This window comes from Piliocolobus tephrosceles, chromosome 17, assembly GCF_002776525.5.
Source record: "Piliocolobus tephrosceles isolate RC106 chromosome 17, ASM277652v3, whole genome shotgun sequence".
Lineage (NCBI taxonomy): Eukaryota > Metazoa > Chordata > Mammalia > Primates > Cercopithecidae > Piliocolobus > Piliocolobus tephrosceles.
In genome coordinates this window covers 59,395,465-59,410,208 of record NC_045450.1, presented here as the reverse complement: position 1 = coordinate 59,410,208, position 14,744 = coordinate 59,395,465, and the positions used below count along the sequence as shown (strand labels likewise).

The window sequence follows — 14,744 nt, the reverse complement described above, 5'->3', positions numbered from 1 at the left end:
GGCTGAGGCAGGAGGATCGCTTGAGCCCAGGAGTTCAAGTCCAGCCTGAGCAACATAGCAAGATCCACCTCTTAATAAAACAAAAAAGAGGCCAGGCATAGTGGCTCACGTCTGTAATCCCAGCACTTTGGGAGGCCAAGGCGGTCGGATCACGAGGGTCAGGAGATCGAGACTATCTTGGCCAACATAGTGAAACCCTATCTCTACTAAAATACAAAAAATTAGCTGGGTAAGGTGGCATGTGCCTGTAATCCTAGCTACTGGGGAGGCTGAGGCAGGGGAATCACTTGAACCCGGGAGGCAGAGGTTGCAGTGAGCTGAGATCGCGCCACTGCACTCCAGCCTGGCGACAGAGTAAGACTCCATCTCAAAAAAAAAGATCGAGATCATCCTGGCCAACATGATGAAACCCCGTCTCTACTAAAAATACAAAAATCAGCTAGGCGTGGTGGCACATGCCTGTAGTCCCAGCTGCTCGGGAGGCTGAGGCAGGAGAATCACTTGAACGCGGGAGGTGGAGGTTGCAGTGAGCTGAGATTATGCCACTGCACTCCAGCCTGGCGACAGAGCAAGACTCTGTCTCAAAAAAAAAAAAGGAAAGAAAAGAAAGAAAAAGAAAAAAGAGATAAATATATTACAAACACAAATAAATAGAAATAATAGAAATAGAAATAGGGCCGTTAATATTTTCTCCCTGCCTCTGCGGATTAACCTGTGAGTACCGGTGGGGTACGTGTACATCCTTGCCGTAGAGACAGCAGGCCTGGAGAATAAGCAACTCCTGGGTGTGGTACGGGGTGTTCCATCCTCTGAGCCTTCAGCAGCTTTCCTCCTGCTGCCCACAGAGCACTGTTAAGGTGCCAGAAAGGCCACAACCATATTCAACTTTACATCTGTGCCCACACTCCCTGCCATCCCTTCCTCTCTCCCCCTTGTCAAATCCTCCATGTTGCTGAACTCCACCCCAAACCCCAGGTCCTCTGCAAACCCTCCTCGCCTACCCTGACCTGGGCATTTGTACCAGCTATCGTGCCTCTGAATCTCAGCCTGCTTTGTGTCTCCACTAAACTATGCTTACTTGGCATGCCACATCTCACTGAGCACTTAATGCAGGTACCGTTATTATTTTTTTATTTTTGTAGAGATGGAGTCTCAAAATATTGCCCAGGCTGGTCTCGAACTACTGGCCTCAAGCCGTTATCCTGGCTCAGTCTCCCAAAATGCAGAGTTCACAGGCACGAGCTACTGCAACCAACAATTACTTCCATTTTATAGCTGGGGAAACTGAGGCTCAAGGAGGTTAAGTGATTTTCCTAAAGTCACACAGTAAATGGCAAATGGATTTGTACTCAGGCCTGACTTCAGAGTCTAAGCACTAAGCTCCATGAAACAAGGTTGGCCTCTTTCATTCCTGATGATTCTTCCCAGCACCTAGCATAGAAACAAATATATATAAAATATTAAATAAATTGCTGAATAAATGATTGAATGAATTAATTACCCAGGCCAACACCAAGAAGAAAGCCTGGGAAAAGAGCCCACTTCATTCCTGATACAAAATGTGTTGCCTCCTGTACCTCAAGAGTCCTGAGCAAGACTTTAAACTTCAGATGTGGCTGAATCTGGATGCTCAGATATCATCACTGGGATTCTGTCTCTCTAGCTCTTGGTTTGGCCATCTTCTGTTCTGGTGGTGTCTTCAGGCAGGCTCTGCTAGTAAATCCAGGCTCATGCCCTGCCGATTTAGCACGTCCAACAGAAAGAGGGAGTGTCTGATGCCTCATCACACCAGCTTAGGTCGCAAACCTTTACTGGATCCTATTGCTGTGGCTGGGGGCTGGGATGAGCAACTTGGTCAGTTCTTGATCACTGAAGCAGGAGGGTGGGTGGTCCCACGCAGATTACATGAGCTGAGCTAGGAGCAGGGGATTGGGATGCTGTAACGAGGAAATTAGAGAATGAATATGGGAAGACGTGAATATCAAATGTCCACTTGGCTTCATCTCTTGCAGGACCTGGTGGACTGGCGAAAGCCTCTCCTGTGGCAGGTGGGCCACTTGGGAGAGAAGTACGATGAGTGGGTTCACCAGCCGGTGACCAGGCCCATCCGCCTCTTCCACTCAGACCTCATTGAGGGCCTCTCTAAGACTGTCTGGTGAGCTCTTCCCTGAGCCTGTGGCAGGCTTCCCCTCTCTTCTGACGGTGCCAATCAGATATGAAAAGGGAAGGGGCAATTGGGTCCCTCCCCAGAGCCCAGGTCTATGCTGTAAAGCTCTCAGGGAGGGAGGAACACACGATGGGAATAATTCATCCCTGAATTATTATGCATGGTTTTGCCCACTGGGGGGGTCACAACCCAACATGTAGCCAGAAACTACATTGAATGCCACCCCTGGTCTATTCCAGACTCATGAGGAGTTTCTTGCCCCCAGTGCACATGGAAACAATTTTGCCTGCAATTAGCTCCTCCGCCACAAGAGGTCAGCGTCTGTCTATTTGCATAGAGTCAGTAGCGCTGGGAACACAGTTCTTCTCTGCCAATAATTCATCTCAGAGGCAGGAGGCAGATGGACTCACAGCCTCTCTCCTCTTTTCTCTTCCCCACTCCCTGTACCAGTGTCCCTTTGACCCCAGGTCTCCACAGGCATTCTGCATATGCTTTGGTGTCATCTTGTCCCCCCTTCAGTTGAGTTATGTTTCTCTAAGAAAGCTGGACCCTGCCGGGCACAGTGGCTCATGCCTGTAATCCCATCACTTTGGGAGGCCAAGGCGGGTGGATCACCTGAGGTCTGGAGTTCAAGACCAGCCTGACAACATGGTGAAACCCCATCTCTACTAAAAATACAAAATTAGCTGGGTATGGTGGCACATTCCTGTAATCCCAGCTACTTGGGAGGCTGAGACAGGAGAATCACTTGAATCCAGGAGGCAGAGGTTGCAGTGAGCCAAGATCATGCCATTGCACTCCAGCCTGGTCAATAAGAGCGAAACTCCATCTCAAAAAAAAAAAAAGAAAGCTGGACCCTGTCAAGCTCCTGTATGTGTATCTCTCTCACCCTGACGGCCTTCCTACAGGTACAGTGTCCCCATCATCTGGGTGCCCCTGGTGCTGTACCTCAGCTGGTCTTACTACCGAACCTTTGCCCAGGGCAACGTCCGACTCTTCACATCATTTACAACAGGTAATGCCAGGTTGTTTTCTGACTTGCCTTGAGGATCCTAGAGGAAGGAGACCTCAGTGCTTTCCCTGGCCCAGAGTTTCTGAGAGCGTAGAACCCCAAACCACATCACAGACATTTTTTGGTGAAGCCTCTCTGTAGAAATAGTCTTCCAAAGAAGAATTTTGTCAGACTCCCATCTACCCCCAAATGGATACAAAACCCAACAACACATCAGCAAAAACTAAATGGAATCATCAGGTGGCATAGCAATAAAAAAAAAAAAAAAGAGGGAGATAGAGAGTGCTTCTCATTGAGTGTCACACCAAAAAATGCATGATCTGGAATTCTTTGCTAAGAAACTAAATGAAATCACTTCGTCAGGTGGCACAGCTGAGAGCTAGACTCAGACTGGCCTGTGAACCGAGCACAGATTAGCAGAGAACTTGGGAGAGAAAGATCTGACAGTGTCCTAGAGTGTGTCCAAGGCAAAGGTTCAGGCAGCGGACCCCCAGACTGGGAGTAACAGCCCACTAACCTCTATGGGACACTTGCCATGTGCAGGGCCATGTGCTCTTCCAGGACTGCCTCATTGATCCCTCCCAGCAGCCCCATAAGAAGGGTCCTGTCATTATCCCCTTTTAGAGCTGAGGAAATGGAGCCTCAGATATATCAAGGGAGTAGTTGAAGGTCATGTGGCTAGGATGTGGATACCAGGTGCACCCCAGCTTCTAGCTGGATTCAGAGGATGAAAAGAGGTGCTAATATGGGGCAGTGTCTAAAGAGCCTATGAGACTGGGTCTTTCAGGATGACTGTGGGTTTAGGTATGGCCGCTGGGACAGCCAGCCCAGCAAGCGCCTTGCCTACCTTGGGCCTCCAGGCACATGCCACCTGCCCTGTGGTCTGTCTGTCCTGGCTCTGAGCTTCCTGAGCTGCCCTCACTCTGCCAGGGGGACCTCTTTTCCCCGCTGTCCGCAAGTCAAGTGCCTGAATGGTTGAGATGAGAGGGGCCATGGTCACGGCACCAGGATCTTCATTTATCTACCTGAGCCAGGATGAGTCAGGGCTGAGCAAGTTGCAGGAAGTTCCCCCAGATCCAGCCCAGAGCTGCCCCTGGTCACCGAGGGTTACTGCAGGCATCTCTCGAGCCATGGTTGTCCTGTTCTGCCCACGCTGAATAGCTTAGGCACAGCACAGGGCTTGTTGCTCAGAAGTCCTGCTCGCTGAATCACCCACTGTCCTCCCGACACTCCCCTAACAATCACAAACAGTGGCAGGGCCGCCAGGGCTGGCAGCCGGAGGGGGAAGGGGACGCTGAAGCTTTGGCCCAGGTCCCTCTGCCGGATTCCTCCAGAGATGCCACTCAGTACCAGCTCCGGCCGGGTGGGCAGACAGGGGTGATGCTGGGGTGAGGGGGCGGGCAGAGGCTTGACCTATAGGAGAGGACTTTCCTGTGTGGCAGGGAGGATGATTTGAGGGCTCTGGCAGCCACACGGCCTCGGCAGAGAGTTAAAATGTGCCTGCCTTATAAAGGTCCAGTGTAGAGGGTTAGTTAGTAAGCCTGTGACCACGATGCCAGGGATGGGGGCATGAGAGATACGTCTCCACGTGCCTCCCTCAGCCCCCAGCTTGTCATGCAAGGCACAAGCCGCAGGCAGAGAAAATAAGAGCCCACAAAGCAAGGCAAGGAGAGACTCGGCGGGGTCCCAGTGCAGCTGCTGGACAAAGGACACACTGGAATCAATACAGAAGAGTCAGGGTGCCAAGAAGCAGTGGAAGCTGAACGGAGACACCAGTTCAAGGCTGACATTCCTAGATGCGCACATGAAAATGCTTTCAAAAGCCGGGGGGACAGGGGAGAGGGGGCAGTGCTGCATACTCAGGATGGCTCCAGAGCAGCTTCTGAGAGCATGTTAGAGCGAGCAGCATCCCGGAGAGGAGGGGCAGGCAGGCCTCTGGTGGGGTGGTGTCCAGGGCCCGACAGAGGCCAGGACCTGAGTCTGTGCCAGAGAGTGCTCCCGTACGTCCAGTCCTTTCCTTACTAATAAGAGAGCAAAGGCTGGGCATGGTGGCTCACGCCTATAATCCCAGCACTTTGGGAGACCTAGGCGGGTGGATCACCTGAGGTCAGGAGTTTGAAACAAGCCTGGCCAACATGGTGAAACCCAGTCTCTACTAAAAATACAAAAATTAGCTGGGGATGGTGGCGTGTGCCTGTAGTCCCAGCTACTCAGGAGGCTGAGGCGGGAGAATCGTTTGAACCCGGGAGGCAGAGGTTGCAGTGAACCAAGACCATGCCCCTGCATCCCAGCCTGGGTGACAGAGTGAGATTCCGTCTCAAAAAAATAAAAAAGAAAAAGAAAAAGAAAATATAATGTTAATGTTATTATATAATACGACATACATACTCATCATATAATCAGATATTCTATTACCTCCGTCCTAACTACAGTCTTCCAACATGGGTAGGGTGTTTCCCTGAGAAAACTGTAACACCTGGGTGGTGCCGAGCCAGGATTTGAATCCAGGTCTGCAAATCTAATGCCTGTGCTCTCTGCACTTCACCGAAGTGACCTGAAGGACCCCAGAGGTATCGGGGCTTCCCTGGAAGCAGGGTCTCTCACCAACCAGCCCAGCCCAGCTAAGACTCAGTGGGAGAGGGCTCACTTGAACCTGACTCCTTTGGTAATGTGTGGATGTCAGTAACCCCAGCCCCCCAGAAAGGAAACCCAAGAGGAGGTGGGCAGGAAGAAGGAGGAAGATGGTTGGCCTCATTTGGGAGGTGTTCAAGGTGGGGGCTATGGACAACCACATGGGGCTGTCCAGTAGGGAGTGGCCACCCAGGGTGGAGTTGGTGTAGAGCTTCGGTCATCAGCACGTGGGAGAGGAAGGGATTGAGCTGAGAGGCAGAGGGTCCAGGCTTGGACCCTGGGGACAGAGGCAGAGTTTCCAAGATGGAGCCTGAGCAGGAGGATCCAGAGAAGAGGAGAAAAGCCAAGTGTGGCAGCAGGCAGAAGATGGAGCTATGGATTCCGACCTTATTGCTCCCAGATCTTTGGAGAATTTGAGAAACTGTGGACACACTACAGAGAAAAAATGCCCATAGATGTACAATTTGATATGTCAGCAAGTTCACAGACACCCTGTAATCCAACTTAGGACCCTTAGATATTCATAAGCCTTAGGTTAAGTGCCTAGGCAGTTGCAGATTGAAGAAGAGAGTAGTGTTAATGTCATATGCCACAGCTAGGTTAGAGGTGGACTAAAAAAATTCCTTAGATTTGGCAAGAAAGACATCATGAATAGCCTTTGAAGTTCTGGTGGTTTGGGGCAGAAGACAGATTTTTTTTTTTTTTGAGATGGAGTTTCACTCTTATTGCCCATGCTGGAGTGCAATGGCACAATCTTGGCTCACCGCAACCTCTGCCTCCCGGGTTCAAGTGATTCTCCTGCCTCAGCCTCCCGGGAAGCTGGGATTACAGGCATGTGCCACCATGCCCAGCTAATTTTTGTATTTTTAGGGACGGGGGTGTCACCATGTTGGTCAGGCTGGTCCCGAACTCCCGGCCTCAGCTGATCCGCCCACCTCGGCCTTCCAAAGTGCTACAATTACAGGCATGAGCCACTGCACCTGGCCCAGAAGACAGATTTTTTTTTTTTTTTTTTTTAAGGACTTGACAAGCCGATGGGAAGTGGCAAAGTGGAGCCATGAGTCCAAACTACCTTTTTTTTCTTTTTTCTTTTTGAGACATGGTCTTGCTCTGTCATCCAGGCTGGAGTGCAGTGGTGCAATCACAGCTCACTGCAGGCTTGAACTACTGGGCTCAAGTGATCCCCCTGCCTCAGCCTCCTCAGTAGCTGGGACTACAGGCATGAGCCACCACTCGCAGCTAATTTTTTTACTTTTTGTTGAGGCAGGGTCTCACTGTGTTGCCCAGGTCAGCCTCAAACTCCTGGGCTCAAACGATCCTCCCACCTCAGCCTCTCAAAGTGCTGGGATTACAGACATGAGCCCCCATATTCAGCCTAGCCTGGCTTTTTCGGAGCCTTGATGAAGAAGGGGCTGAGTCCATGATGGGAGAGTCTTGCCTCGCTCAGAAAGATGGAGCAGAAGAGCCAGGAGAAAAGGAGAGACTGAAGGAGCCCAGAGCAGTCCCTTGGGAGGAAGGATGGGAGGAGGCAGCTGAGGGCTTTTCACCGCCGAACAGGGGGAGTCTGGCAAGTCATGGACTTTGGGTCTCCACGTCCTCACTCATGCAGGCAGTGCAGGGCTTCCCTTGTAAGGCTGTGGTGAGATGAAATAGGAAGTAATCCATGGAACACCCTTGAAGGGTGCCTGGCACACAAGAATCAGTGAGGACACATCTGCTGTTATTGTTGCTCTGAGCATCCAGCGCCCGCGTGCCGGTGCACGCCTCTGCCCAGAGAAGCAAGGAGGATGCGCCAGGGTACCGGCAGAATGTGGTGTGCTTGGAAGTTGGGGGCAGTATGTGGAGGGGATAGTTCATCCCCAACCCCAGGGCCTCTCTTCTCTGTGAAGTAGGAGGCTGGATGGAAGGAGAGGCGGTAAAGGGGAGTAGAGAATATCCAAGGGCAGTGGGGAGGGAGCTGAACTTGAAGATGTACAGGGATCATCCATCAGGCTGGGTCTAGGGTCTTATAGAGGTCAAAGGTGCCAGACCCACAGCCGTGTGACTCTCCGTGCTCAGCAGCTTGGGTATGGGTACAGAGAACGGTTCCCGTGCTGACCCAGGGGTGAGGGTTCATGGGCGCAGGTGAGGGAGATGGAGTAGGGGTTAAAAGAGAATGAGTAGGCCGAGTGTCGTGGCTCACACCTGTAATCCCAGCATTCTGGGAGGCCGAGATGGGTGGATCACTTGAGGTCAGGAGTTCGAGACCAGCGTGACCAACATGGTAAAACCCCGTCTCTACTAAAAATACAAAAATTAGCTGGACATGGTAGTGGGTGCCTATAATCCCAGCTACCCGGGAGGCTGAGGCAGGAGAATCACTTGAACCTGGAGGCGGAAGTTGCAGTGAGCTGAGATCGTGCCATTGCACTTCAGCCTGGGTGACAAGAGCGAAACTCTGCCTCACAAAGAAAGAAAAGGAGAGAATGGCTAGCTTTGGAAAACAGTCTGGCTGTTCCTCAAAAGGTTAAACATAGAGTTATGATACAACTCAACAGTACCACTCCTGGGCTTGTACCCAAGAGAAAGGACAACATCTTTTCACACCGAAACTTCTACACGAATGTGCATAGCAGCACTATTCACCATTGCCAAGAGCTACCAACAGCCCAGGTGTCCCTCCACTAATGGATGGACAAATACATTTTGAATATCATTCAGCCTTAAAAAGGAATGGAGTTCTAATACATGCTACAACATGGGTGAACCTTGAATATATTTGGACGGAGAAGCCAGTCATAAAAGACCATACATCATATAATTCAATTGATGTGAAATGTCCAGAATAGGCAAATCCAACAAAGAGAAAGTAGACCTGTGGCTTCCTAGGGTTGGGAGGGTCTGAGAGAAAAGGAGAGTGGCTGCTAATGGGTACAGGAGTTTGGGGGGAAGTGATAAAAATGTTGTAAAATTGACTGGAGTGATGGTTTAACAACTCTGAATGTACTAAAAAGCACTGATTTATATATTTTATTTGGATGAATTATATGGATGTGAATTAGATTTCGATAAAGCTGTTATTTAAGAAGAGAGAAGATATGGCCAAAGCTATGGTTTGTGGAGAAAAGAAAGCTAAGAGGATAAGGATGGGCCAGACACAGTGGCTCACGTCTGTAATCCCAGCAATTTGGGAGGCTAAAGTGGGCAGATCCCTTGGGGTCAGGAGTTCAAGACCAGCCTGGACAACATGGTGAAACCCAATCTCTACTAAAAATATAAAAATTAGCCAGGTGTGGTGGCACACACCTGTAATCCCAGCTACTCGGGAGGCGGAGGCAGGAGAATCGCTTGAACCTGGGAGATGGAAGTTGCAGTGAGCTCAGATCACACCACTGCACTCCAGCCTAGGCAACAGAGCAAGACTCTATCTCAAAAAAAAAAAAGGATGAGCTTGAATATGGAGAAAACAGGAACGAGAGCTGAAATCTCCATAAGGTCAAAGAATGAATGAGGTGGAGGAAAGAGCTGAAAGCTGCTAGGACTGCAGGCTATCTCCAGAGGGTGGTGGGAAACTTGTGCTTAAAGATGGTGCCCTGTCTTCAGTCTTCTCTCCACCCAGGCTGATCATCTTCAGTGTTTTCACATCTTCCTCCTGTGCTATGATTTCAGGTCTTGTCTGTTGAGATCTCAGTGCTTGTTTTTTCTTGTCCTTCCTGCCCCACAGTCCCTGGTGGTTTACACTTTCCATCATGAACACCCTGAAGGCCGGGCACAGTGGCTCACTCCTTTTATCTCAGCACTTTGGGAGGCCAAGGCGAGAGAATTGTTTGAGTCCAGGAGTTTGAGACCAGCCTGGGCAACATAGCAAGATGTTGTCTCTACAAAAAATATAAAAAATAAATTAAATTGAAAATTAGCTGGGTGCAGTGGCATGCACCTGTGATCCCAGGTACTTGAGAGGCTGAAGTGGAAGGATCGCTTGAGCCTAGGAAGGGGAGGCTGCAGTAAGCTGCAGTCATACCACTGTGCTCCAGCACTCCAGTCTTCCAACCTGGGAGGCAGAGAGATACCTTGTCTCAAAATAATAATAACAACGCCCTGGCTCAGGATTGTCGTCTCTAATGTCCTTGGGGCAAGGTCACCCTTCCAGGTAAAGGCCCAGCCACAGCCACTCCTCCCACAGCCTCTGTAAAGAGGACATCAGGCCTCTAACCAGTGGCCCATCACTCCTGTAAAGGACTCCCAGACCCAGACCAGAGCCCTGCAGCCTCCTTCCCATTTTGACCCAAGGGCCCCAGCAGTATGGCCTGGCCCCGTAGCTGTCCAGGAGAGAGCAGCAGCTCCCAAGCTGATGGGGATGGTGAGGTGGGGACACGTGGAGCTACCGGGCTGCTGTGCACCGCTCCTCACCTCGCTCTCCCCGCCACCCTGCAGAGTACGCGCTGGCAGTGCCCAAGTCCGTGTTCCCTGGGCTCTTCATGCTGGGGATATTCCTCTGGAGCCTCGTCGAGTACCTCATCCACCGCTTCCTGTTCCACATGAAGCCCCCCAGTGACAGCTATTACCTCATCACGCTGCACTTCGTCATGCATGGCCAGCACCACAAGGTGAGTGGGGTGGGGTCCCCGCCCGGAACTAGCATGTGCAGCTCGAGGGGGCCCTGCAGCCGGTGGCAGCTTCAGGTGCTGCGGAGCCTCCTGGGAGTCTGGCTGTGGGTTGGGAGCGACAGGACGTTTGATGTGATTCACGGGGGCAGCTGGGTTGGGCATCCGAACCTGAGCCAGGCAGGGACAGTGTGGACCCCAGGCCCTCTGCACCTTGTTTATGCATCACCTTTAATCCTCGAAACAACTCATTCATTCGTTCATTCATTCAGCAAATGCCCAGTGAGTGCCTCCTGTGTGCAAGACACTGTTCTAGACATCAGTGAACAAAACAACAAAAAGCCTTGTCCTCCTGGAGTTTGTCCTGAAAACAGTCCCATGGTTCTCCCTGTTCCACAGAGCAGGAGACTGAGGCCTAGGGGAACTAAGGAACTTGCTCCAGGTCACATTTGGCACAGCCAGGATGTCGTACCCCATTCTGGGGATTCCAGAGTCTGCGCTCTCAATCACCCTTCCCCTGAGGCCCTTCAAGGACTCCACGACAGTCCCAGGAGCTGGCCCTAGAAGACAGGTCTGCCCAAAGGAAGCTGCCTGCCCCGTACCCCACACTGCCTCTCTGTCCCTGCACTGTGCTCTCCTTGGCCCGTCCCAGGCTGTTCCCCGGCTGGTCTCCACATTCTAGTCTCTGCTGGGCGTAAATCACAGAAAATGCGGCAGATATGATACTTTCAGGACGCCAGTTTAGAACCTGACGTTGCTGAAACTGAACGTGGGTTTCATCTTGGTTTCCCAGCAGCAACTTAATCTGGTTCATCTCGATGAGCCAATGCAAGGTTTAATCGGCCACCTGAGAGTTCTCAGGGTGGTCGGCTGTGGTCCTCGCGGCCCTTCCCAGAGTTGATCTGCATCCTAGGGGGTTTCCTAGGGGCCAGAATCGGGGTGGGTGCCCAGTCATCAGGTGTACTCTCAGAGGTAGCGCAGCCCGGGCCTGGCCTGTGTCCTCCAGCCTCACCTGGCCTCTGCTCTCCAGAGCTCACTGCATCTCTGCTGCGTCCCTTGCCCCATTTGTGAAGCCTTTTCAGATCCACTGCCCCGTCAGCTGTCTTTCCCATCCACAGGGGACACAAGAACCTTCTGGGGACCTGCTTAGGCTATTCTGGGGCCCCAGGGGCTGTCTCAGGCTCGCTCTTCTGAGACATTTCCACCCCAGTCTGTCCAGTCCCCTGCTGCCACACCACGAGGACCTGAGGAGATCGTGTGGCCTGTAGCCACGTGGGATCCAATCTGGAACGTTTCTCAGATCCCCAAACCTATCCATCTAAGGATCCTGATCCAGCTGTGGCCTGGAGCTGGTCCGTGTCAGCTCGCAAGAGCACCTGTGCACATCCTTTCCTGTTTCCGTTCCAGTGATGCCACCTCGGCGCTTGAAAGCACCAGGGCAGGAGTTTTTACACCACAGGAATTAGCAAACACTACCAATCAGGGCTCTCCCTCCCTCCTTTTATTTCCCCCTTCCTCGTTCCCCAGCTCTCTCCCTTCCTCCTTTTCCTGAGAGCTGGTTTTCCAGTCCTGTTGTTCTGGGTCTGAAGGGAGGGAGGCCCACACCAGCATCTCACTGTCGCTGTCACCTGCTTTCTCTCTCTCTCCTCCAGCCCAGAGAGGCTGCAGGATTCTCTTCTCAGAATCCTGACCAAGCCATAGCTAAGATCTCACCTCTACGCCAGGCCCTCGGCTTCTGAAGCTCAAGGGCCATGGTAAAGCAGTGTTCGCTGGTTCGCTGTGGTGACACCCCCTTGGAACAAAAAGGCCTCCTGTTTGGACATGGGGGTGGGGAGGACACCTCTAGTGACACTTCAGGGTCATCCCACCGCAGAGGCTGCATTAACCTCAGCCGCCCTCAGTGCCTTGCTCACCCGGACAACATCAGGCCTCAGTCTAGGTGCCTTCTCCAGAATGCCCCTCTAGCCAGGGGCATGGCATTTAGGCATGGGATACCTGTCTAGCACCTGACAAATTCCAGAGTCACAGTGGCCTCTAGAGCATGAGATGGGTGCTGAGCTGCCAGCACACCCCGCCCATCCTGCCCATCCCATGTTCCTCTGCAATCTGCCAGGTCCCTTCCTGGCTCGCAAATGGGGAGTAAGACAATCTCACCACATCTTCCAGACGTGGTGGCCCGCCCTCCCCAAAGCCACCAAAAGTGCCAAGCCTATGCAGTGGAATGTCTGGGCCGCTCTGTCCCTGTCCTCTGCAGGGAGCGGCCCGAGCTTGGCCAGCTGCCAAGGCCCCTGGCTGCCTCCTGACGCCCAAGCCTCTCCATCTGCAGGCACCCTTCGACGGCTCCCGCCTGGTCTTCCCCCCTGTGCCAGCCTCCCTGGTGATCGGCGTCTTCTACTTGTGCCTGCAGCTCATCCTGCCCGAGGCGGTGGGGGGCACTGTGTTTGCGGGGGGCCTCCTGGGCTATGTCCTCTACGACATGACCCATTACTACCTGCACTTTGGCTCGCCGCACAGGGGCTCGTACCTGTACAACCTGAAGGCCCACCACGTCAAGCATCACTTTGCACATCAGAAGTCAGGTGAGGACAGGCCTGGGTTTCCCAGTTGCCTATGTGTGTTCATTGATTTATTTGCCAACTACCATTGAGCTCCTGGGAACGGCGAGGCACCGTTCCGTGTACTGGGCATTTACAGAGGGTTCCCTCTACCCTCTTCCCTGGTGCAGACAGCTGTGCAGAGACAGGCCAGGATATCAATAAATGGCAAAGATTTCGAACTGAGATAAATGCCATAAAGAAAATAAAGAGGCCGGGCGCGGTGGCTCACACCTGTAATCCCAGCCAAGGGGATTGGGAGGCTGAGGCAGGTGGGTCACTTGAGATCAGGAGTTTGGGACCAGCCTGGCCAACATGGTGAAACCTGTCTCCACTAAAAATACGAAAATTAGCGGGGTGTGGTGGTGCCCACCTGTAATCTCAGCTACTTGGGAAGCTGAGGCATGAGAATAGCTTGAATCCAGGAGGCAGAGGCTACAGTGAGCTAAGATTGCACCACTGCGCTCCAGGCTGGGTGACAGAGCAAGGCTCTGTCTTAAAAAAAAAAAAGAAGAAGAAAATAAATCAAGGTGATGGAGGATCACATAGGCAGTGGGAGGGCTCCAGCAATTTCCATTGAAATATTATGTGGGCCACATAAGTGATTTTAAATTTTCTAGTGGCCACACTAAGACATGAAAATAAACAGATGAAAAGAATTTTAATAACATTTACTTAACCCAATATAAGCAAATTATTATTTCAACATGTAATCAACATTAAAAAATCATCAATGGCTGGGCACAGTGGCTCAGGCCTATAATCCCAGCACTACTGGAGGCTGAGGCAGGGGATTGCTTGAAGCCAGGAGTTCCAGACCAGTCTGGGAAACACAGCAAGACCTTGTCTCTACCTAAACAGTTTTTAATTATCCGGGTGTGATGATGTGCACCTGTAATCTCAGCTGCCTAGAAGGCTGACGCAAGAGGATCATTTGAGCCCAGGAGTTTGAGGCAGCAATGAGCTATGATTTTGCCACCACACCCCAGCCTAGGTGACAGAGCGAGACCCTTTTTGTAAAGTCTCTTTTTTAAAAAAAGTCATTAGCAACTCTTATACTATGTCTTTGAAATCTAAGGTGTATTTTGCACTTACAGCATATCTCAATTCAGATGCTAAAGTTTCACTGGAAATACTAGATCCGTATCAATTCAGATACTAAAGTTTCATTGGAAATACTAGATCCATATCTAGATTTTATAAATTTGCAAACAGTAGTTCACATAGGTAAGTTGCTCCAAACATGCTTAAAAATTGTCCAGTAACACACTTTAGGAGGCCGAGGTGGGCGGATCACCTGAGGTCAGGAGTTCAGGACCAGCCTGGCCAACATGGGGAAACCCCCTCTCTACTAAAAATACAAAAAATTAGCTGGATGTGGTGGTGTGCACCTGTAATCCCAGATAGTCAGGAGGCTGAGGAAGGAGAATCTCTTGGACCCAGGAGGCGGAGGTTGCAGTCAGCCAAGATCATGCCACTGCACTCCAGCCTGGGCAACAAGAGCGAAATTCTGTCTCAAAAATAAATAAATAGGCCGGGCGCGGTGGCTCAAGCCTGTAATCCCAGCACTTTGGGAGGCCGAGACGGGCGGATCACAAAGTCAGGAGATCGAGACCATCCTGGCTAACACGGTGAAACCCCATCTCTACCAAAAAAAATACAAAAAACTAGCCGGGCGAGGTGGCGGGCGCCTGTAGTCCCAGCTACTCAGGAGGCTGAGGCAGGAGAATGGCATAAACCCAGGAGGCAGAGCTTGC

General features: G+C 51.6%; 1 protein-coding gene across 1 annotated transcript in view; it reads left to right on the top strand.

Moving 5' to 3' along the window:
• Positions 1-14,744, top strand: part of FA2H (fatty acid 2-hydroxylase) — a 67,015-nt gene that overhangs the window by 48,259 nt on the left and 4,012 nt on the right. The window contains exons 3-6 of the mRNA XM_023202450.1: positions 2,013-2,155; positions 3,076-3,182; positions 10,224-10,396; positions 12,720-12,972. Coding sequence (XP_023058218.1) covers positions 2,013-2,155; positions 3,076-3,182; positions 10,224-10,396; positions 12,720-12,972 — 676 coding nt within the window. The remainder of the gene's footprint in view (positions 1-2,012; positions 2,156-3,075; positions 3,183-10,223; positions 10,397-12,719; positions 12,973-14,744) is intronic.